The sequence below is a fragment of the Musca domestica genome, unplaced genomic scaffold (assembly GCF_030504385.1).
Source record: "Musca domestica strain aabys unplaced genomic scaffold, Musca_domestica.polishedcontigs.V.1.1 11, whole genome shotgun sequence".
Taxonomy (NCBI): domain Eukaryota; kingdom Metazoa; phylum Arthropoda; class Insecta; order Diptera; family Muscidae; genus Musca; species Musca domestica.
Window position 1 is genome coordinate 14,967,957 of NW_026712133.1, and position 26,698 is coordinate 14,994,654.

A 26,698-nucleotide genomic window follows, 5' to 3' on the forward strand; every position below is an offset into this window, starting at 1 on the left:
CTATTGTCGTAAACCATTACAATACTCAAATGCGAAACTTCAATGAATAAATTCGATGAATTATATAGTTAAGATCATCAAAATACCGAATATCGGGAGGTACCGTTATATGGGGCCTATACGAAGACGTGGAACTGCACAGACAATTTTCTGTCATAGGCTGTAGTATCCATTACGAACTTCAAATACCTAATTTGAAACAATTCCGGTGAGTAATGTCGCTATAATCATCAAAATTCCGAATGTCGGGAGGTACCGTTAATGGGAGATATACGAAGACGTGGACAGTTTTCTGTCAAAGGCTGTATTATTCATTACGAACTTCAAATACCAAATTTGAAACAATTCCGGCGAATAATGTCTCCAAAAACATCAAAATACCGAATATCGGGAGGTACCGTTATAGTCCATTATCAATACCAAAAGTCGGAAGCTAGAGTGATTTCCACAGACGGACGGACATCGCTAAATCGATATAGAATTTTATGCTGATCAAGAATATTCATACTTTGTGGGGTCTAAAATGTATATTTCAAGGTATTACAAACGGAATGACAAACTTAATATACCCCCCATACATACAAACTTAATATACCCCCCCATACTATGTAGGGTATAAAAAGTATCAAAATACCCAATATAAGGAAGCACAGGTATTTGGGGCCTATACGAAGACGTGGTTCGGTTCGAACAAATTACCATTATAAAATGGACTTCAAATTTCAAATTTGAAACATTTCTGGTGAATGATGTCGCTAAAATCATCAAAATACCGAATATCTGGAGGTACAGATATAGGTTATATGGGGGGGCTATACCAAAACATAGGTCTATTTCGTTTCCTGTAAATAAAGCTTATAAACTCTGTGATGTAAACAATAGAGACAAACTGTGACCTCAATATAAAATTTCGAATTTTAACTTTATACCTTCACCCAATACCAAAATTGGTACTCATTAGTACTTTTCGTACTATTTACTTTTCGTATACATTTTTGAAATCACCTCCATATCTCCAATCCAGAGAACAACAGATACCTCAATATCGAATATCACCTAATACCCAATTTAGAACCATTTAATACTCTTCGTACATATATAGGACGCATTCCCGATACAACCTCCACCTACAATTCAATAGCGACCCTAATAGAAAATGTCAAACTACAACTACTATCTGTTGACCCAATATGAAGTTTAGTACCATTTATTAATTTTCGTACAGATTTCCAAAACTATCTTTAATTCTCAAACATCCTCTTCAGCCACTAGTACCTATCCCAACAATCTAAATATCAAAATTCATAATTGTATCTCTATCCCCACTCCAATACCAAATATAGTACCACCTCTAACGGTTCTCCCAAAATTTAAACTGTACCAAATTAAGTACCATTTAATACATATAAATACGAATTTCCAAAACTACCAACATACTTCAGTCCTACAAAGTAATAGCAATCTTATTTCTAAATTTCAGCATTACAGCTCTATCGGTTCACCCACCTACAAATTGTACCAAACTGAGTACCATATAGGAGGAGACGCACAAGACGATAGAAGAAGTGAGTGACAGCTTGGCAAAGCTCACAACTGGAACAAAAAGCTGTTTTGGGGCAAAACGGCGAAAGCTCAAGAGGCAACAGAACAGCAAAAACGCAAAGTCGCAGCATGTTTCAAAGGGGGCTACAAATACTCCCCTGGATCAGGTCCCCTGAGGAACAAAACACTGTGAAGCCATCAAAAACGAAAAAGAGATTCACAATTACAGATGCTTCGCGTAAACTAAGTCAAGGACCTTGCAAAGGAGGCTGTAACTGGAATCCATGATCGAGGGCGACAAGGTTATCCCCAGCACTGGCAAGGTGTGCCCGGCCGTGAAATCGACTGCTAAACCTGGGGTTTCCGAGAAGAAATACGACGACGTGGACCTGCATAGACAACTATTGTCGTAAACCATTACAATACTCAAATGCGAAACTTCAATGAATAAATTCGATGAATTATATAGTTAAGATCATCAAAATACCGAATATCGGGAGGTACCGTTATATGGGGCCTATACGAAGACGTGGAACTGCACAGACAATTTTCTGTCATAGGCTGTAGTATCCATTACGAACTTCAAATACCTAATTTGAAACAATTCCGGTGAGTAATGTCGCTATAATCATCAAAATTCCGAATGTCGGGAGGTACCGTTAATGGGAGATATACGAAGACGTGGACAGTTTTCTGTCAAAGGCTGTATTATTCATTACGAACTTCAAATACCAAATTTGAAACAATTCCGGCGAATAATGTCGCCAAAAACATCAAAATACCGAATATCGGGAGGTACCGTTATAGTCCATTATCAATACCAAAAGTCGGAAGCTAGAGTGATTTCCACAGACGGACGGACATCGCTAAATCGATATAGAATTTTATGCTGATCAAGAATATTCATACTTTGTGGGGTCTAAAATGTATATTTCAAGGTATTACAAACGGAATGACAAACTTAATATACCCCCCATACATACAAACTTAATATACCCCCCCATACTATGTAGGGTATAAAAAGTATCAAAATACCCAATATAAGGAAGCACAGGTATTTGGGGCCTATACGAAGACGTGGTTCGGTTCGAACAAATTACCATTATAAAATGGACTTCAAATTTCAAATTTGAAACATTTCTGGTGAATGATGTCGCTAAAATCATCAAAATACCGAATATCTGGAGGTACAGATATAGGTTATATGGGGGGGCTATACCAAAACATAGGTCTATTTCGTTTCCTGTAAATAAAGCTTATAAACTCTGTGATGTAAACAATAGAGACAAACTGTGACCTCAATATAAAATTTCGAATTTTAACTTTATACCTTCACCCAATACCAAAATTGGTACTCATTAGTACTTTTCGTACTATTTACTTTTCGTATACATTTTTGAAATCACCTCCATATCTCCAATCCAGAGAACAACAGATACCTCAATATCGAATATCACCTAATACCCAATTTAGAACCATTTAATACTCTTCGTACATATATAGGACGCATTCCCGATACAACCTCCACCTACAATTCAATAGCGACCCTAATAGAAAATGTCAAACTACAACTACTATCTGTTGACCCAATATGAAGTTTAGTACCATTTATTAATTTTCGTACAGATTTCCAAAACTATCTTTAATTCTCAAACATCCTCTTCAGCCACTAGTACCTATCCCAACAATCTAAATATCAAAATTCATAATTGTATCTCTATCCCCACTCCAATACCAAATATAGTACCACCTCTAACGGTTCTCCCAAAATTTAAACTGTACCAAATTAAGTACCATTTAATACATATAAATACGAATTTCCAAAACTACCAACATACTTCAGTCCTACAAAGTAATAGCAATCTTATTTCTAAATTTCAGCATTACAGCTCTATCGGTTCACCCACCTACAAATTGTACCAAACTGAGTACCATATAGGAGGAGACGCACAAGACGATAGAAGAAGTGAGTGACAGCTTGGCAAAGCTCACAACTGGAACAAAAAGCTGTTTTGGGGCAAAACGGCGAAAGCTCAAGAGGCAACAGAACAGCAAAAACGCAAAGTCGCAGCATGTTTCAAAGGGGGCTACAAATACTCCCCTGGATCAGGTCCCCTGAGGAACAAAACACTGTGAAGCCATCAAAAACGAAAAAGAGATTCACAATTACAGATGCTTCGCGTAAACTAAGTCAAGGACCTTGCAAAGGAGGCTGTAACTGGAATCCATGATCGAGGGCGACAAGGTTATCCCCAGCACTGGCAAGGTGTGCCCGGCCGTGAAATCGACTGCTAAACCTGGGGTTTCCGAGAAGAAATCCCACGCCCAACAGAAGAGGAAACGGGTACGAAGCCGCCATCGTATGCAGAGAAAGCCAAGAAACATTATATGGACGAAATGCACCATGCATTGATCGATACCAATAAAGGTTCAGACAACTTACCAAAAGACCATCTGGCAGCGATAGAGGAAATGGTAAACAACAAATTTTTGGATCACATCATGGAAGGTGAAGATCAAATTCCCATCATGAGCAACGGCATTAAGAATAATAAAATGTTATTTAAAGAGGATTATCGACAAAAAAAAAAAACCGCCTTGGGAAAACGGCAGCCTCAAATTGGTGAGGAGGAGCGAAATTCCTCGCCTAAATAAAACGACGGTATACGTCAGAGGATTTGGCAGCAATTTCGAGACGGAACGTAAGCTCGAAGTCAAACAAAACAAGACTTAGGACGTGAAGAGATGGAAAGTCTTCCACAGGGAGGGGAAGGAGGATGGCACTCTCCTTGTGATTGGAGTTGACGATCTCTCCATGGCCACAAAATGATCCTTCAAGCGGAGGTCCGGCGATTTCAGAGTGTCTAAACTGGCTTAATGCTGACACGATACTGGCTACCGTTAACGTCCTCACGGACAGTAAGACAGCTATAACATCCAAATCAATAAAAAACTGTATTGGAATGCATAAATTCGATCAACAACTACTCTTAACACGGTTTAGTACGCATTACCAGGACATACGGGATTTAGGGGTAACGAGATAGCAACCTCTATCGCTAAAACAGACAGGGAATTAGCTATAATAAACGTAGACAATACAGTGCCCCTAAATGCGTCACGTCTAGTGTTAAGAAGCAGATCCGTAAGGTGACAGGCATCCTTATGGGTCACCTGGGCCTACAAGCTCATCTGTACAAGATAGGATGTGCAGATAACAGCATATGCAGGGCATGCGGGGAAGATGATGAAACATTGGAAAATTTTCTCTGCCAATGCCAAGCGTTTGCAAATATCAGATCCCAATTCTTGGGGAACGACTCTATACCAGACCTTAATCAGATCATGGTAAATGGTATAAAACAGTTAAGAAATTTCATAAAAGCAACTGAATATCAAATATAACAGACTTTAAACTGCCCGTCTTCTTCTTCAAAAAAAAAAAACTTCTCATCTGCAAAAGGGTAAACAATAAATTCAGAGTACTATTGCATCTTTTGGATAAATTAAATGTACAAATTCGAGAAAAACGTCTGGAGTACAACACAAAAAAATTAATTTTTCATCAAGGCAACGCACCAGCGCACAAGAGTGTTTTATCAATGGCTAAAATCAACGAATTAAAGTACGAGTTGCTTGACCTCCCTTATGCTTATTCTCCTGATTTAGCTCCCAGTAATTTAAACTTGTTCTCAAATCTTAAAAAATTCCTTGTTGGCAAGCGTTTTACCTCAAATGAAGATGCAGTTACAGTTGTAAACTACAATTTTGAAGACCTTGAGGAAAACTATTTTAAACAAGAGATAGAATCAACTCAAGGTCTGGCTGTGTATGAAGAATGGTAGAATGAACTTTTCCTGCTGGTACCTACCCCGCAACAGATCAAAATTTTGAATAATCATAATGATCATAAAAGGCGAACATAGTATCGGATTCTTTTCAACCATGAGACAACTTGAAACTTTCTAATACTACAGAAAATCTAGTGTGGAGATATACAGAGTGAAATAAAAAACTGCAACAAAGTCAAATGCCATAATTTTTATTATTTCTTTTTAATTTAATCGAATGAAAGCAAAAAAAGTTGGAAATAGCATCAAATTTTAAAATATGTTTAGATTTGTTCGAATTGGTCACCTTTGGCACGAATTATGGCCTTCAAAACGGCCAATGAAACCGTCACACGCTGCCCGATTGATGTTCTGCGGACACATTCCCGGCGAAGTGCTTGCTTGAGGTAATCGACACATTGGTATTTTTTAGTGCCAACCTTGCTTTCCAAAATACTCCAAACACAATAGTCTAACGGATTGGTATCCGGAGATTTTGGTGGTCATTGTGCGCTGGAAATGAAGAGAGGAACAATAGTTTGTAACCATTCTTGGTTGGCGCATGATGAGTGCGATGGTGCTGAGCCATGTTGGAATGTCCAAGGTCTGCGGCAAGAATGTTTACGTGCCCAAATTTAATATACCCTACAGAATATTTTTGCGATAATATTCGGCATTTATTCTGATGCCACGGTCTATTAATACGAGCGGAGAGCGACCATCGGCTGCTATGGCGGACCACACCATCACCATGGCCGGCGATTGAGTTCTGGTGGCCAACCGAAGGTGCACATTTTCAACTGACCTCTTTGGCAAGTAAACACGATCATTTTGGTTGTTTACAAATTGCTGAACAACGAATGTTTTCTCATCGGAGAAAACCAAATTCGGCAGTTCACCAATTTCAGCCATGCGAAGCAACTCTTTAGCTCTTTTGAGTCTATTTTCTTTCTATTGCAGTGTAAGTTCTTGCATTATTTGGAATTTCAATGGCTTTACCCCGATCTCATTTTTCAATATTTGCCGAATGGAATATTGCGGTGTGTTCAGTTCACGAGCCATTTTTCGGCCACTGCGACGCGGATTTCGATCAAGTCGATCCTTTACTTTTCGAACCATTTTTGCTGATATTGCTGTTTTCTTCCGTCCAATTCCATGACGTCGGGATACGCTACCAGTATCACAGTAACGAGCGATGGTACGAGACACAAAAGATTTATTCACATTTAAAAGCTGGAGTGCTCTAACGATAGCCACTTGTGGTTTTCCAGCCAAATATAAAGAAATCACACTATCACGCTCGAATTCCATCACAAATAACTTTTTTCTGGAAAATTCTCACCAAAATGCTTTTGTACCTTTGAAAAAATATAATGAGCTGTCACTGGAATAACTTTAACAGCTGTCGGACGAGTGGCTTAGAAATGACAGCAGTCTGAAGTTAGTTGCAGTTTTTTATCTCACCCTGTAATATATCGGTCCACGAGTTTCTTCAAAAAGTATATATTGCAATATTTTTACCATCAAGAGATCTGAACTGAATATAAAATAATTGGTACTTGTACCTTCCCAACTTTTTCAACATATTGATTAATTATAGCCCTTATAAATGAAATATATCAACAATTTTCTTCAAAAAGTATATACACACTAGCTGGCCCGGTCCGCGTTACCGGCCCGTAGTTTTAGTCTTTAATGCAAATTTAGCATAGCACAATATTTCACAAATCTAGCTCATAAAGGAGAACAAATTTTAATATAAATATTGATTCGACTAAATAGAAATAAATAACTATGGAAGGAGGGCAAAATAATTTCTGAATAGTCAAAGTTAATAACGCTTTTACACCCATTACCATAGCACCTCAAATTGCGCATTAGAGTCCCCAAAAAGTCTATGTCCTTGATCATAGTAAAATTCAATGACGATTAGGCAATACCCGCGTTGTTGTCCGCCAATCGGTAAACATCACTATAGATCGGCAGGCCTGGGGACTATATGGGGACTGTACCAAAATATTTACGTATGTTGACATTTTCTGTAAGATGGTTCTCTACTCACAAAGTAGCCTAAATACAGCAAATAATGGCCAAATCAGTTGAAAAACGTGGCCAAGACCACGGTCACAGCTGAAATCAGGGATACATTTATATAAGGGTTATACCAAAACGTGACCCAACCAATATTCTCTTGGGGGTTACAAATTCAACAGAAAACAAAATTTTCTTTTCTGACCACCAATTAGATGTGAAAGTGGACTTGGGAATACTCCAATGTGGGGACTTTACTTAAATAAATTCCTATGTGGCAATTATCTGTTGATGGTTCCCCACCCCAGAGTAGCATAAATACAATTGTTAGCCAAATCAATAAATGAATGTGGGCCCTACTCTGAAAATTTCAAACTTTATGCGAAGAGGTAAATATGATATCGGGTTGTACCCTTATCCGTGAGTTATGATCGAAATCATGACCTGCAAAAGCGATTTAAGGTATCTTGAATGGTGGGGAAGAATTTCTGGAAGGATAGAAATCCTTTTCTTACTAAAAGTCCCATTCGCTCTACTATTTTGCACCCTTTATATTTGGTATTTTACTGATTGTACTCCCAAAGAATTTTGTATTTTGAGCTCTCATTGGACGGATTATTGTCACATGAAAGAAGTAGGTCCAAGCTTTGAAATGAGCCAAATTAGGTTTTTCGGTCATTTTTCTTTGTTTAAATGTATTCACAGCTTCCAGCTGAACCACGATGTAGGTCCTGGAGTTGAAAAGAAGAATAACAAATAGAAAAAATCTTCAACTTGTTCGATGATTTTTTAGAACAAATGTATAAAGCTCCTTACAAAGTTTGTCAATAGAATGTACTATTATTTTAAAATTCGATTCCATTGAATTTTTTTTCGATTTTTTTCGATTTGAGAATTTTTGCAATGAGATTATTTATTTCGATATCATCTATTCCTCAGCCCAAAATAAATACTTAGAGGGGGATGGAAAGTCAACAGTATCTCGTGCAATAATCGCGCAAAAGTGGGCGTGTCTATATTTTTTCCTTTAAAAACCTAGCTTGTGGTATGACGAAAGTTTTTACAAAAAATTATGCAAATCGGTCCAGCCGTTTTCAACTGATTCCGTTACCAACAAACAACAATTGATTTTTATATATATATAGATAGATTATCCAAACCTTTCGCTTTCAATGTTTATTGTCCTACTCCTTCGGTAGCTCCCTTATAAAGGGTCAACATTTTAAATAATAATAATAAATGTCAAAATATATTCTACTAGCTGGCCCGGTCCGCGTTGCCGGCCCGTACTTTTAGTCTTTAAAGCATACATATTTCTTAAAGCATAATAAATCACAGGCACAACTTTTATTATAAGTAATGACACCAGAGTAATTTTTAAATTGAAAATCGTCGGTTTTAGACATCTTGAATAGCCTGATCTTATTTTTCAGCCATAGGCTTTAGTTTGAGTGTTAAAAATCTATATGATATTGAACATCTATAATAGCCCCAGGTGAAAACCCAACTCAAGTTTTGGTATTGTAAAGATCGTAGCAACATTTTCCATTCAAATTAGCTGTAGTTTGGAATTTGCATTTCCAACGTTTAGAATAACGTGCTGCGTGGTATTTAGTTTTGTCCACCCCAAAATTAGCGGCAGAATGATTTCAGAATTGCCAAAGATAATTACTCTTTTACACCCATTGCTGTAAGAATGGAATTATTATATTTTTTTTTGTTAGTTACCACCACATAGTGGTAAGGGCATTGTGTCTTGTTTGTAACATGGAGAAGGAAACGAGATAGACCCATAGTTCGTTTTGGTGATCAGCATAGAACCACATTTTGAGTCGATTTATGCATGTCCGTCTGACCGTCCGTCCGTCTATCACTCTGTCCATGTATTTTTGTAAACCAAATGCAGATCGCATTTATTATTTGATTGAGATGAAATTTTCTAAATAACAATTATTTGGCTCAAGGACGATCACTATTGAAATTTGTGAAAATCGGTCCAAATTTAAATATAGCTCCCATATATATCTTCATCCGATTTTAGGTTTCTTGTGCACATAATGGCTAATATCAGTCCAAATAGTGTGAATTTTGGCACTTCCGACCGAATTCAGCTTAGAATCAAGAACGTCAAATTTGGTAAAAATCGCTTCAGACATAGCTATAGCTCCCATATATATGTTTCATTTTTAAGTCCTTCACATTCGTAATACACATTCGACAACAGTGATATTTGGATACCATTGACAAATTTTAAGAAGATCGTATCAGATTTGGATATAGCTCCCCATATACAGGTTTCTTGTGCACCAAATGGCTAATATCAGTCCAAATGGTGTGAATTTTGGCACTTCGGACCGAATCTAGTATAGAAATAAGTACTTTAAAGTTGGTGCAAATCGGCTCAGATATAGCTACAGCTCCCATATATATGTTTCATACAAGATGAGGCTGGCATATTGGAATTTTGTAATGGCGTACCCGTTGATGGACGGTGGTTTTTGGAAAAGTACACTACAAGTGCGCGAACAATACTAAATAGTACTACATTTAATACAATTGTGTATTAAGTGAACAAATAGAACCTGAAATTCGACTTTAAGTAAGAAAAGGATTTCTATCCTTCCAGAAATTATTCCTTAACTTTCAAGATACCTTAAATCGCCTGTGTAGATCATAATATGGGCCATAACCCCCGTATAATTGTACAATTAGTTTTCAAGTATATTTTACATTTTAACCATATTTTTTTCATACTAATTTTGGGAAATTTGGTAATTCGAGAAGAAACCATGCTTGCAAAAAATGATCACATTTTGGTATAAACATCGTATGATTTAAGCTATTTTCGGGGTCAAGGCCACTTTTTTCATTTTTTGGCCTTTATTTGGCATTTTTGTTTCTAAGGTTGTAGAAAACCTCTTTTCATAAAATTTTCAATTTGCGGAGTTAGGTCCATCTTGATCCCATTCTTCAATTGATTTAGCTACAAAATTGTATTTAAGCTACTGGAGTAAGGAACCATCTTAGAGTTAATTTTCATACATAGGCATTTATTTAAGTATAGTTCCACATTAGGGTACTCTCAAGCCCCCAATGTGTGGTCAGAAAAGAAAATTTTGTATTCTATTGAATTTGTAACCTCCATGATTTGGGATGTACGTCTATATGAAATAAACTCCGAAATGTCAAACTCATTCAGTCGGAAATTGTGGTAGAAACATGAACAATATAAGAAAGCAGCACTATGATCAAAAATGTCATGGGGTCTCCCACGCACAATTTAAACCAGTAAGGAAAGCTCAAAAGTCGGGCGGGGCCGACTATTTGATACCCTACACCACTATGCATTTTTAGTAGAGCTCTCGTAAAAGAAAGTATTATATTGCAATTTCTGAGCTCTATTACAAATCTGGTACAAAATACCATTATGGTAGAGTGCATATTCTATATTCATGCAAAATACCGAATATCGGAAGGTACCGTTATACGAGGACTATACCATGCAATGCAATGTTTCGCCACCAATTTTCAGACAGATTCGTGAAAAAATGTGGCAAAAATCACCTAAATACCAAAAATCGGGAGGTACCGTTATATGGGGGCTATAGCAAAGCGTGGACCCATACATAAAATATTTCGCCACCCGAACTAGGACCCATTATGACCTACAAATACCAATTTTCTGGCAAATCCGTGAAAAAATGTGGCAAAAATCATCAAAATACGAAAAATCGGGATGTACCGTTATATGGGGATTATACCAAAACTTGAACCGATATATCTCATTTTCAATACCAACCATCTTAGACACAATACATGCTAAGTTTTGACGCTCTACGTCAAAAAACGTGGCCTGTATCGTGATTTCAACAGACAGACGGCCAGCAGACGGACTTAGAATTTTATGTTGATTATGAATATATATACATCATGGGGTCTACGACGAATTTTTAGGGATGTTACAAACTGAATGACAAAGTTAATATACCCTCCTTTCCAAGGTGGAGTGTATAATAAGGAGGAACCATTATATGGTGGCTATACCAAAATCCATTTTCAATACCGAATGTCCTACAGATATCTTCTTCTTCTATATCTATAAAAGAGGAAAATGTTTGTTTGTTTGTAATTTATGGACTCGGAAACCGCTGAACAGATTTTCCTGAAAATTTGCATGAATACTGCAACATGAAATTCCACTTGGAAGTGGAGATCCGAAAATAAATTTATCAAATTATATTGAAATCGGTTCAGATTTAGATATATGTAGCTCCCATATACATTTTCGGGCGATTTCATGTATTTGATGCACAAAACACGATATGTATCTCTAATTTCAAGGAAATTTTGAATGTATAGCGGAAAATAAAACGAATATACATTTGTCAAATTATATTGAAATCGGTTTAGATTTGGATATAGCTCCCATATCTATCTTCAACCAATTTCGTTTATTTGATGCACAAAAAGACGATATGTAAGTTCTATTCCAATGAAATTGGGAATGTGTGACGTGATTTTGATTAGAAAATAAATTAGTCAAATTATATTAAAATCGGTTCAGATTTGGATTAGCTCTCATATATATTTTCGACCGATTTTATGTATTTAATGCACCATACACGATAGGTATGTTCGATTCCAAAAAAAAATTGGAATATGCGACGGGATTTTGATTAAAAAATAAATTAGTCAAATTATTTTAAAATCGGTTCAGATTTGAATATAGCTCCCATATATATTTTCCGCCGATTTCACATATTTGATGCACAAAACACGATACATATTTCCGATTCCAATGAAATTCGAAATAAGTGACTAAATTTGGTACAAAAATAAATTTGACAAATAATATTCAAATTCGCTCAGATCTGATTGTATCTCCCATATATATTCTCGGCCGATATCACATATTTGATGCACCCAAAGCGAGAGAGACGAAATCTGGCACCAGAAAAAAATTGCCAAATTATATTAAAATCAGTTGAGGTTTGGATATAGCTAACATATATATTTCGGCCGACTTCATACATGTTATGCACCAAACACGATATAGATGACCGATTCCAATGAAATTCAGAATGTGTGGCGGAATTTTATTATAATAATAAATGTGATAAATTAATTGAAATTTAGTTAAGATTTGGATATAGCTCCCATATATATATTCTCGGCCGATTTCACATATTTGACGCACCAATTTCAATGAAATATGAAAGTTGTGGCGGAATTTGGTGTAAAAGTAATTTTTTTAAAATTGTATTTAAATCGGATCAGATTGGGATATGATTTTAATAAGGACCATTGGCCCATAACGCCTTAGGCTAACACTAAAAAACAACACAACAATTAATTTGAAATACGCTTATTACGGCGAAGTATGTTGCTATCTCGAATTCACTAATTGCAATAGAAATGCCACTCAACTTCAAAAGATTGCAGTTTACTGCACGCTTGGTGTTTGCTATGAAATAAATAAATCCAAAGGACAAACCCTTCGTGTATGCATGTCATGTTACTGCTTTTCTAATCGTTTTGTTTATTAACGCATTAAAAATTCAATCAATCAACTTACTTCATTTTATTTAAAATGTTATCAACTTACTTCATTTCCTTCGGAAGCTAGAGTGATTTCCACAAACGGGTAGACTTTAAATCGACATAGAATTTTATGCTGATCAAGAATGATCCAAAATGTATATCGAAGTGTTACAAACGGAATGACAAACTTAATATACCCTCCATATTATGATGGAGGATATAACAATTATCGACTTGCTTAATTACTCTATAGTGTAAAATACAGTATTCGAACGACTCGCATTGTAATAATCATACATTTCAATGGCCGCCGGTTTGCGGTCGATGACGTCATGTGTCTTATCAGCCGGAACCGTAATACAATTTTCATCGCCGGCTTGCAAATTATCAAAATAGATTATTAATGTAGTTTGGGAATTTTTCGGTTCAGTACGTTGTATTAGTTCATTTTCCAAAAGACTGGTACTCAATTCGGCACCCGTGCGATATCCTGAGGGTAAATTAAGTTTCATTATGACCATATTAGAAAAGTGTGGTCCATTGTCATCATCATTTTTCTTTGTTGCCATCTTGGATGAAGGCGTTAGATAAGTGAAACAAATTTCCACATTAAGTTCCAGCACATTCACTCGATGGGCCTTGGGTTTTATATCAAAATGTTTTAGTCCTGTTTCCTCGGTTATATAGTACAGGGAAGAGAGTTGTAACATGGATTGACCATTCCCAGTAGCTTTAAAATTAATGGAACGGGTAGAGCGTGGTAACTGCGGAGAAAAAATTAGAACTCTTAGATGTTTAAAATTCCACAATTCTTCTGACATACCTTATGCGTTTGCAGTATCAAATTATTTTCCCCGTTTATGGTAAACTCATCTGTTTTCATTTCGCGACCTTTATCATCCAAGGCTGCATAGCGTAAATTTATTTGCTGATTATTACTCGCTGAGTTGATTTGGGAATATTTTACAATAGCTTGTAAGCCCACAACCGTATCATGCGTTGACTGAAATCCACCTTTACTGTTGCGTTCTTGCATTAGCCATTCAAAAATGGCGGAATGATCATCACCAGAAGAAATTTCCAAGAGGGCCAACAGGGCGTAGGCAGTTATCTCAACGTCCTTTTCTCCATTCTTATCATTGGCCGACCACCAGCGTAGCTTGTCTTTCGTGAGAGCTTTTGCCAAGAGCTTATCAAGAACTTTCGTGGAATTTTCATGTTTTGCCATTCCAAAAGCTGCCGCCATAATTGACAAGGCATAGACATCGTGATCTTTATCAACATTTCCGTTTAAGAACTGCAAGCCCTTTTCAATGATGTTTTTATATTTTTTGGAATATTTCTGAAAGCATGAGAGGAAAAGGTATAGGGTTCATGAAATTTGTATAAAGTGAGATGTTTTTGAATAAAGAACAAGTAGAAAAGCTGTAAGTTTAAATACCCTCCACCAATTGGAACGAATTTGGCAATTCTCAAAAACAATAAATTCATTTAAAAATTCTGTTAAAATCTTAGAAATACCGAATGTAGCTGTTATATTAGGGTCAATACGACGACATGGACTTGCGTAGGTAACTTTTATCATAAGCCATTACAATATTCAAATGCGAAACTTGGAAAAAATTGGTGAATAATGTAGCTAAAGTCATCAAAATACCGAATATCGGGAGGTACCGTTATACGGGGGCCGTACGAAGACGTGGACCTGCACAGACAATGTCATGTCATAGGCTGTACCATCCATTATGAACATCAAATACCAATCTTGAAACAATTCCGGTGAATAATGTCGCTAAAATCATCAAAATACCGAATATCGGGAGGTACGGTTATATAGGGGCTATACCAAAACGTGGACTTACATGGCCCATTTTCAATACCAAAAGTTCTGCAGACATACTATACATTTGAGTAAAATTTTATCAATCTACTTCAATTCGTTCGGAAGCTAGAGTGATTTCCACAGACGGACAGACAGGCGGACAGACAGGCGGACAGACAGGCGGACATCGCTAAATCGACATAGAATTTTATGCTGATCAAGAATATATATAAATTGTGGGTCTAAAATGTATATTTCGAGGTGTTACAAACGGAATGACAAACTTAATATACCCTCCATACTATGGTGGAGGGTATAAAATGGAATAAAACGATAAACTAGCTATTAAATTGGATAACAAATGCAATTCTTTCAATTAGGACTCCTTATAAATTAACTTTTCTTCGCGATCATCTTTCTAATAGTACCATAAATAGAGGGGGCAAGTCCCCCACTCCCAATCTTTGGAAGCTTTCGGATTGAGAATCCTCAGTATCCGTACCTTTTTAAATATGAAGTGTCTTATGTAACACATCGAAATATTGGTTTTCCACATAGAAAAGTGCATATGGACCTTCCTATCTCGTCGAACTGAGTCGGTCTAGCTATGTATGTCCATGTCAATTCGTAATCACGCTACAGATCGCATTTATGGCCCGATCCTCAGGAAATTATGCTCGGTGGGGTAAGGATCAGAATACAAGCCTATTTCTTTTGGAGATGACAGCAAAATATTTAGGGGTTGAAATGGAGCAAAAACAGAAAATTTTTCTGATTTTGCAGTTGCTCTACAGGTCACAATTATAGACCAATTGACGCGGTATTCAGCATGGGGCTAGAGATTAGGACTGGGCAGAAGCCTTTTAAATTGGTCATCGGTTAATATTTAGCGGGTGAAGTAGACCAAAACTTTTGTGTTAGAAAAACGCGAGTATTTTTAATCCCGGCGAAACCACAAATTGACGAAACGGTCAATTCTGTCCGTAACAGTAGATTTCCTATCCGCATCTCAGTTACATATATAGCGAAATATATATATTCTACAGGGTGTGATGAAAAACCGGCAACCAACTTCAGACTGCTGTCATTTCAAAGCCACTCGTCCGACAGCTGTTAAAATTATTCCAGTGACAGCTCATTATAATGCTTACAAGCGTACAAAAGCATTTTGGTGAGAATTTTCCAGAAAAAAAAGTTATTCGTGATGGAATTAAAGCTATCACGTTTTCTTTATATTTGGCTGAAAAACCACAAGTGGCTATCGTTAGAGCACTGCAGCATTTAAATGTAATTAAATCTTTTGTGTCTCGTACCATCGCTGATGGTAGCGTTGCCCGACGTCAAGGAAGTGGACGGAAGAACACAGCAACATCAGCAGAAATGGTTCGAAAAGTAAAGAAGCTTCTTGATCGAAACCCGCGTCGCAGTGACCGAAAAATGGTTCGTGAGCTGAACATATCGCAATATTCCATTCGGCAAATATTGAAAAATGAGCTCGGGGAAAAGCCATTGAAATTCCAAAAAGTGCAAGAACTTACACGGCAACAGAAATAATATAGACTCAAAAGAACAAAAGAGTTGTTCCCTTTGCCGAAAGTGGTGAACTACCGAATTTGGTTTTTCCAATGGGAAAAAAATTCGTTGTCCAGCAGTTTGTAAACAATCAAAATGATCGTGTCTACTTCAGCTGAAAATGTCCACCTTCGGTTGGCCATGGTGATGGTGTGGGCCACCATAACAGCCGATGGTCGCTCTCCACTCGTATTAATCGACCGTGGCATAAGAATAAATGCCGAATATTATTGCGAAAATATTCTGGGGGTGTGTTAAAGTCTTGGGCACGCAAACATTTTGGCCGCAGACCTTAGACATTCCAACAGGTCTCAGCGACATCGCACTCAGCACGCGTCACCCAAGAATGGTTACAAAATGAGGTTCCTCGCTTCATTTCCAGCGCACAATGGCCACCAAAATCTCCGGATACCAAGCGTTGGACTATTGTGTCTGGAGTATTTTGGAAAGCAAGGTTGGCATTAAAAAATACCAAAGTGTCGATCACATCAAGCAAGCAGATTGAGATTGTCAGATGGACAACAATTGTCCTGATCTAAATTTCCGTTATTTCGATATGACACGTTTTGGCTGTGTCAAATGATATATACCCTCTCTAGCCATTTGTTTGAGGGTATAAAATCGTTTTACATCCTCTTAAGGTGTTGGTGTAGGCTACAAATATTTTTACGCAACTCCACAGGGTGTTTGTGCATTTGTTTGTAACATGGAGAAGGAAACGAGATAGACCCATTGTTACTTTTGAGCATCTTCATAGAGTCAATTTAATGATATCCGTCCGTCCGTCTTTCGGTCCCTGTATTTTTGTGAACAAAAGGCGGTTTGAGATGAAATTTCCATATATCATTTTTTCGGCCCAAGGACGAGCACTATTGAAATTGGCGAGAATCGGTCCAAATTTAGATGCAGCTCCCATATATATAGTCGACGAATTTCAGATTTATTGTGCACCAAATGGCTATCATCCGCCGAAATGGAGCGAATTGTGATATAATGCACTCTATAGCAGTGTTTTGTGGCATTAGAGGTTCAAATGACCAGGTAATTTGGTAGAAATCGATTCAGAGTTTCATATTCTTTACCTACATTAGTTCCCTCTGATTCCAAATTACAACTACTCTAAAGCCATGATATGAATTAATATATGATTCATAGTTGGTAGGCTTTTTCGGTATGGGAGCTTCACTAAATATGCATAGTGGTGTGGGGTATCATATAGTCGGCCCCGCTCGACTTTTACTGATTTTCATTGCCCCAATATAGTTTTTTTTCTGTGGTCAATCTTCCTACCTTATTTTCCATGAAAGTCATCAATACGAATGCTGTGAACCCGAAACGATTTTGTTGCGCCGGATAGAACAGATAACCTGTATACGCAAAATCTCCGGCCGGCTGCTGATTGCCGGCCAAATAATCCAAACCGCTTCTGATGACTTTCTCCTCCACCGAAACGAACGAGGCAGCTTTAATAAGGAATCTGACAACATATGCAGTTAACCAGGTGCTGGCTACACCCTTGTCTTGATTTTCACCAAAAACACTAAACCCTCCGCTGGCATGGCGAAAAGACAACTCCTGTTGGTAGCCGATTTCCACAAATGACTTGGCTTGTTTGACTAACATTTTCTCTTGGCCATATTTGCCAATGGTCTTGAGATATTGCAGCACCAAAATATTAGGGGCAAAATTCACCATGTTTTGTTCACCACAACCGGTAGGCTTCATTACCAAATTATTTAAATTTTCCAATGTTGGACCGAGCGAATCACCACCCATGGAGAGGGTTATGAATTCCGAATTGGTGACAATGTTGGAAGGAACTTTGATGGACAGACTTGAAGAAAATTCATTATCCTTGCCAGACACTTTAAGTATCATTACTTGGTTTTGATAGTTTCCAGTGCCCTCAGGTTCAACTCTCAGATGCTGGAGTACAGCATCTGAAAAGAGGTCACCAGACGCCGTGGCAGATATATTCAATTTGAGATTGCCGAGACTTTGGGGTTTTATTGTGAATTCGACAACTCCAATGCCATCTGCTGGCAGTTCTATGTTTTTAGTTTCTTGCTGTTTGTTGCCAGAACTAAATTCGAAGTCCTCCTCATCCCCATTTTTGTACAGCGTAACTTCGGCACTTAGACTCGTATTGTGATAATTGAACACAGTTACGGGCAGGGTTATCATTTCACCCTTCTTAACGGCATAGGGAAGGATGATGTCAAGGAAGAAGGGTTTAAATGTTACAATATTTGTGGCCTCCTTGACAATTCCAAGGCCGGTGTTATTGTGAATGCTGAATGCTGTTATACGCCAAGTGGTAATTGTATCGGGTATTTCTAGAGTTAGCTGGGTATTTTCATTTTTTCTAAAATAAAAATTGTTATTCAGTTTTGTGTTGCGAGGGGTTCCAAACTTACATATCAAGGTTTTCGAATATCCATGTTTCTGGAAATTTACTTCGCAAATCACCTGGAAATTTTCCCCATGAAACTGGATTATGGTGCTCTAGAAAAATTTATTTTCAAAAATATATTACAAAATTTGTATATTCCACTTGGCGTTACCTATTACCATGGAGAATGGATAATGGGCATTAGTGAGTGTTAGAAGCCCTGAAATAATACCAGGATAAAGTAATGACTTTATGGGACTATAAGTCAAATCACTTCCTAGTTCATTTAATATTTGTCTACCATCCAAATCGTAGCTGCTATCCAAGAGATATACACCCAAATCCACGGCGAGTAGACCAACATATGAATTCGGTTGTGCTTTTATACTAATCGTGACATTTTGTCCAGGCTTGGCCTCCTTCGGGGCCGAAAGGGTAATCTAAGCGAAATGGTTTGATAATGAGTGTGTCAATCTTTTTCGAGGTGATATTACCTGATTTTCAAATTCCCTTGGAAAATCCAGCACCATTTCCTCATACCGATAGTTTCCTCCGTAAACATAATGAACGTAAATATGGGCATAGGGTATCATTTCGATGGAAGACATCAATTGAATGGTATAGGATTTTTGATTGGCTGGAAGTTTGATTAACTCCGTTCGTATGATATTTCCATGGCCAGTTACAGTGTACACGATGTAGGGTATATTCTTCGTTGATGAAACATTAATTTCAATAATTTTTCCAAGTTTAGGCCTAATAGTAATAAATAAATAAATATTACAGCAAATTTGTAAACATATTAACAATTTAAAATCTGTAAAGAAAAATCAAAATTCGGTAGGGAACGACAATACCTAGTATTGTAACAAATATCGTTTATAGAGGATAATTTGAAAACGAATGGAACTAATTTTGTCACCTTTAGCACGAATTATGGCCTTTAAACGGCCAATGAAACCGTCACAAGCTGCCCGAATGTCGCTCTGCGGTATTTTGGCTCATTCCCGGCGAACCGCTTGCTTGAAGTGATCGACACGTTGGTATTTTTTAGTGCCAACCTTGCTGTCCAAAATCCAGCCAAATATAAAGAAATCACACTATCACGCTTGAATTCCATCACGAATAACTTTTTTTCTGGAAAATTCTCACCAAAATGCTTTGGTACGCTTGTAAACAATATAATGAGCTGTCATTGGAATAATTTTAATATACCCTCCATAATATGTATGGTGGAGGACATAAAAATTTAAATATTTATTCCTAATTTTCTCTTTGTTTGCAGCCCCCGGATACATTTTTCAGCCGATTTCGGTCGGTCAGTTTTAACTACCCAATATGACTTTAAAATTTGCATTACTTACCTGCCATTAAGTAATGTCAATTTACAGAAAAATTCCTCTTTAGTTTTTGAGTCATCGCCAGCGCTGTAAATGTTCGGTAAAATAGCCGAAGAATCTCGATATTTAAAAATATGTTTCGCTTCCGATTCGTGTTCAAATTCAAACATGGCTTCTCCTTTATCATCCAATTGGCTCTTATAGGTTCTCTCACCATGTATCATATACACCGGTTCGTTACGATCTCGGACAGCGGTACCATTCCACTGTTGAACTTTAACTTTCAAACGCACTGGTTTCCCATCTTTGATTTCTATATCATTTGGATCTGCTATAATATTATATTGCTGTTGTTGTATGTTAAAATATGACGTGGCCGATTGTGTGCGTTGGGTGTACTTCTCGGTAAGCCTTACCGTAACTGCAACACCGTTAAGATTCCTATAGATTTCGAAATTTTTAACTTCAATATCGAAGGCTTCAACACCACTAACATCCAATTGTTGATCGGCGATTATGGGATCTCCCCTCCAGTCAGTTGCTCTAATGGTGGCATTGCCTTCAACATATTTTCCAAAATTATATTTGCCATAGAATTTCAGCTTGACTATTGGATTTTCCGGTGTGACATGGTTCGCGTTTTCAATGGTGACATAGAATTTGGGTAGGACATATTTTTTCACTTTAAAACTGCTCATTTGAGAATATGAATATTTTCCCGTGATTGTTACCAAAATTTGCCAAACGCCCAATGCAGGATGTTCAGATAAATTGAATTTATTGGTGAATACACCTTGCACAAGCAGAATGTCCTTGAATTGTTTAACACGATTTTCGTTGGCATCCTAAAAAAAGAAAAAAAGTACTACATTAAACGTGCCCAACATAGAGGGCTATAGATATGATTTTAAGGACATTCCAATGGAAGCGGTTATTTATGTGGGTTTATTAATATGTATTAAGTGAACCCACGCGGGAATTTTTAGGTTTTTTGACAGATGCTTAGAGGGTTTTTATACTAGGGTGTATACTAGGGTCTTATGTCTTTGTACATTTGTTTGTAATATGAAGAAGGAACCGAGGTAGACCCATAGTTACTTTAGAGGATCTTCATAGAATCACTTACTGAACCGATTTGTGCATGTCAGTCCGTCCGTCCTCCCATCCGTTTGTCCAGGTATTCTTGTGAACAAAATGCAGGTCACATTTATTATCCAATTCAGATGAAATTTTCCAAAAATATTTGTTTGAGCCAAGGACGAACCCTATTGAAATTGGTGTGAATCGTTTCAAATTTAGATATAGCTCCCATATATATCTTCAACTGATTTCAGGTTAATTGTGCACTAAATGGAAAATATCACTTCAAATGTCCTGAATTTTGGTACATCCGACCGAGTTCAGCCTAGAAGCAACTTCATAAAATTTAGCGAAAATCGTTTTTGATATATGGATTTAAACCTCAAATTCTTAAAATGCACGATACAATAATAACATTTTGCAGCAGATATCAGATACAGTCAAAAAAATTTTATAAAGATCGGTTCAGATTTGGAGCTCTCATAGCTCTTATATGTATATCATTATCCGTTTTCATGTTAATTGCGCACAAATGGCTAATATTAGCCCAAATGGAGAGAATTTTTGTACTTCCAACCGAATTTGTCCGATTTGGTTTTTAAATCTCCCACTTTCGGAATATGCACTCTACAATAATAATTTTTTGTACCAGATATCTCAGCTCAGCTCAGAAAAGCCCAACATAAACCTTTTTTTACGAGAGCTCTACTAAATATGCATAGTTGTGTAGGGTATCATATAGTCGGCCCGCCCGATTTTTGACCTTTCCTTACAGGTTTGTTAAAGTATTTGTTTGAGGATCTTCAGAGGTCTAAAATGTGGAATACGTAAAGACTTAAATATGATCTTTCCACTCTATGTTGTTGGGTATTTTCTAGGAAATACAAAAGTTAGTTAATGAGGTAAATGTGGTTAATCCTTATAAACCTAAAAATACGGTGGACTTCCTGGAGGAATATATACCTGGAACGCTTTAATTGCAGATTCTTAAAACTTTTTAATTGATCCTTAGAGGATTGTGAACGTGGAATTTAAAATTTATCTTAGCTGGATATTTACACGGACAAAGCATGTGGACTTTAGCTTCCGAACGAAATAAAGATGGTTTATAAATGATGCATAAATGCTGTGTGCCCATAAATGTCTACGTTTTGACATATACTCCATACAACTACACTTAGCTCGCCGAAATAGGAATATTAACATATATTCGTGGGAAACCAATATTTTAAGATTTAACATAATGTGTTGGGGGTATCATAAGTTTGATTGGGCCAAAAATTATGTAACATCTTAAAATATTGGTTTCCCACGAGTATATGTTAATATTCCTATTTCGGCGAGCTAAGTCGAACTAGCTATGTACAGGGTGAGATAAAAAACTGCAACAAAGCCAAACGCCTTAATTTTTAAATTTTTTTTAAAATGTTATTGAATGAAAGTGTCGGAAATAGCATCAAATTTTAGAACAAGTTTAGATTTGTTCGAATTGGTCACCTTTGGCATGAATTATGGCCTTCAAACGGCCTATGAAACCGTCGCATGTTGCCCGAATGTTGCTCTGTGGAATTTTGGCCCATTCTCGGCGACGCGCTTGCAAGAGGTGATCGACACTTTGTAATTTTTTACTGCCAACCTTGCTTTTAGACACAATAATCCAACGGATTGGTATCCGGAGATTTTGGTGGTAATTGTGCGCTGGAAAGAAGAGAAAAACCTCATTTTGTAACCATTGTTGGGCGGCGCGTGACAGGACTCACCTGTTGGAATGTCCAAGGTCAGCGCCCAAAATGTTTGGGTGCCCAAGGCTTTAATACGCCCTTCAGAACATTATCGCGATAATATTCGCCATTTATTCTAATGCCAATGTCGATTAATACGAGCGAAGGGCGACCATCGGCTGTTATGGCGGCCCACACCATCACCATGGCCGGAGTTTGAGTTCTGGTGGCCAACCGAAGGTGCACATTTTCATCTGACCTCTTTGGCAAGTAAACACGATCATTTTGTTTGTTTACAAACTGCTGGACAACGAATGTTTTCTCATCGGAGAAAACCAAATTCGGCAGTTCAACATTTCAGGCCAGGCAAAGCAACTCTTTGGCTCTTTTGAGTCTATTTTCTTTCTGTAGCGGTGTAAGTTCTTGCACTTTTTGGAATTTTAATGACTTTATCCCGAGCTCATTTTTCAATATTTGCCGAATGGAATATTGCGGCGCGGTTTCGATCAAGTCGCTTCTTTACTTTTCGAATCATTTCTGCTGATATTGCTGTTTTTTTCGTCCACTTTCTTAACGTTGGGCTACGCTACCAGTATCACGGTAACAAGCGATGGTACGAGACACAAAAGGTTTATTTACATTTAAATACTGGAGTGCTCTAACGATAGCCACTTGTGGTGTTCCAGCAAAATATAAAGAAATCGAACTATCACGCTTGAATTCCATCACGAATATTTTTTTTTTTTTTTTTTTTGGAAAATTCTCACCAAAATGCTTTTGTGCGCTTGTAAGCAATATAATGAGCTGTCATTGGAATAATTTTAACAACTATCGGACGAGTGGCTTAAAAATGACAGCAGTATGAAATGGATCCAGATTTGTGATGATAATTCGGAGCGATTACCATTTGAGTCCAATATATATTAATACCCTTCACCACATAGTGGTAAGGGTATTATGTCTTTGTGCATTTGTTTGTAACATGGAGAAGGAATTGAGATAGACCTATAGTTACTTTTGATTCCATAGAATCACTTTCTGAGTTGATTTATGGATGTCAGTCCGTCTGTCCATGTATTCTTTTGAACAAAATGCAGGTCGCATTTATTATCCGATTGAGATGAAATTTTCCAAACAACATTTGTTTGTCTCAAGGACAAACCCTATTGAAATTGAGGTAATCGGTCAAAATTTAGATATAGCTCCCATATATATCTTTGACCGATTTGCTTTTATTGTGCACCGAACGTGTAATATCAGCCCGAATAGTATGGAATTTTGCACATACAATCAAATTAGGCCTGAAATAAAGTATGCCAAAATTGAACGAAATCGGTTCATATATATTGTTCATCTGATTTGTTATTGTTGTCCTCCGCTGCCGTAATATGCATTCTGTAACAACAATATTTGGGGAAACATATCAAATACAGCTCAGAAATGCATTTGCTTAATATTATCGAGATCGGTTCAGATTCGGATATAGCTCCCATATATAACTTCGTCCGATTTAGCTTTTATTGTGCACCAAACGTCTAATATTTGCCCAAATGGGATGGAATTTTGCACATACGACCAAATTGAGTCTAGAAGGTAGTATGCCAAATTTGGTAAATATCGGTTCAGATATAGCTATAGCTCCCATATATACTGTTCATCCGATTTGTTATAGTTGTTACCCACAGCCGTAATATGCACTCCGTAACAACGATATTCAGGGAAATATATCAAATACAGCTCAGAAACGTCTTTGCCAAATTTTATCGAGATCGGTTCAGATGTGGATATAGCTCCCATAAGTATATTTATCTGATTTCAAATTAATTTTGTTCCAACTGCGAATGCTTCGGCATATTTAGTCCTTTGAACTTTAAATTATAATTATAATCATATCGTGTATGATTGAATTCTCCCGTAAAACATTTTAATTGTTATGCGCAGCTCTACTAAATTAGCAAAGTGGTGTAGGGTATCATAGAGTCGGCCCGCCCGACTTTAAGACTTTCTTTACTGGTTTTAAATTGGAATTCAACAAAAAAAGTTAAACATTTTATCCTGATATTACGAATGAATATTTTTTATTTATTACACTATATTCATTCGAGTATCCCTCCAATATAAACTGTATTATTATAGTGTTATAGAATATTTAACGATCGGCCCCGCCCGACTGTAACCTTTGTTTACTAGGTTTATATTACAATCTTCGGTTTTGCTTTTAAATAATTCCCATCTATTTGCCATTAGATTGTAATTATTTCATTTCCAATCTTTGTTCTGTTGTTAAATATGCCACACTTACCATTATCTCAACGCGTATGGGTTCAGTAACATTCACTGGTCTGGTATGTTCATCGAGGATCAAAACTCGAAATTGTACCAAATCCAATGGTTTGTATACCGCCTTATCAGTTTGTACATAAATATGTGGACCGGCATTTTCCTCCAACAACAGCATCGTCTCATTTCTAAACGATAATCCGCTGAGGCCTTCAGCAAAAAATAAATAATTGCCCGGTTTAAGTTTTGCTGGCATAAAATCGAGTTGTTGTGATGCGAACGGCTGTAAAACCACCTCTTCGTTGTGATTGTATGAGGGTCCCACAATGCCACAACGTATTGTAGCCGGTTCGGTGGCATCGTGTAACGTTAGAACAACACTGTATTTTCGATTCGATTTAAGTGTGCCGGGTGCGATGATGGAATAGTAACTACAAGGCAATGTACAAAAATAAACAAATTAATTAATTGATCAAGAATTGTAAATCACGTGACTTGGCGAGACTTAACATACCCCTCATCTCCCATCACCAAACTTAGCCAGAGTGCTATCAAGAAAATAAATATTATTAATCCACACTTCATTGTTATTGCTTTACTAATATTTGAAACTGCAATTCGTCCGCATTTGCGAACTGCTTGTTTGATGGGCAAACGATGCACTGATACTGAACTGCTGAGATTATTGACTTCAATGAAGAATTGAGTTCTCATATTTTTTTAAATACTTTTCTCTTAATTCAAAGTAGAATATTTTATACTACAGAGCTGTGTGGTAGACGTTTTATACCCGATGTCCGTCAGTCTGTCTGACTGCACGAGAGAGCATTCGATTTCGAAATTTTTATACCATCCACCATTAAGAAAAAATTAAATAAAAAATAATAAAAATTGTGATTATATGGATGTGAAGACAATTTTCGGCTGCAGAGGTTCACATCCATATAATCATACCCCCGATATTTGGTATTTTGATGAATTTTATTTAATTTTTTTTTATGGTGATGGTATAAAAATTTCGAAATTGACTACTTTTTACTCGTTTTCTATTACCAACGCCACCTGCTGAAATATATCAACAATGAGCTGTTCCATATTATTTTTCCACTTTTCCACTTATTTGTATGCCAGTCCCTAAATGATTGTTGTCTTTGCTACATTTTCAAAAGCTAATACAGACATAAAATGGTGGTGTAAAGCTTTATGTAATGTGTTATAACCCAACATAACGAAATGGCCTGAGAATAATATTACAATAAGCATACGAACATAAGACTTAAGCTTGAGCTGAGAAAATCCTGAGAAAAATATTATATTAAGCTTCATTTTGTAATGGTAATTTTCATTTTTTAATTATCTTACACATTTTATTCATTGATGGCCATTCTAGCTGTTATTGCCCTCTGTTGCCTTGATACCTGCATCTCCTCCACTAATACTTCACTTCTATTGAATTCTTTCAACCTTTTTGACGCCTCCATTCTGAAATTAGATTGCAATAATAAATACCACAGATTCCCAGATATGATATTAATCATTACCTTAAG

At 36.9% G+C, this 26,698-nt stretch overlaps 1 protein-coding gene across 1 annotated transcript; it reads right to left on the reverse strand.

Moving 5' to 3' along the window:
• Positions 1-12,960: 12,960 nt before the first annotated feature.
• Positions 12,961-25,826, reverse strand: LOC101894490 (thioester-containing protein 1 allele R1). The gene is made up of 9 exons (XM_005182113.4): positions 25,666-25,826; positions 25,174-25,582; positions 20,095-20,915; positions 19,225-19,486; positions 18,903-19,170; positions 18,756-18,843; positions 17,629-18,703; positions 13,768-14,286; positions 12,961-13,708 (listed from the first exon to the last, which is right to left on the reverse strand). Exons 1-9 carry the CDS (start codon positions 25,734-25,736, stop codon positions 13,187-13,189), a joined length of 4,035 nt encoding a protein of 1,344 aa, XP_005182170.2. The 5' UTR covers positions 25,737-25,826; the 3' UTR covers positions 12,961-13,186.
• Between the last annotated feature and the right edge of the window lie 872 nt (positions 25,827-26,698).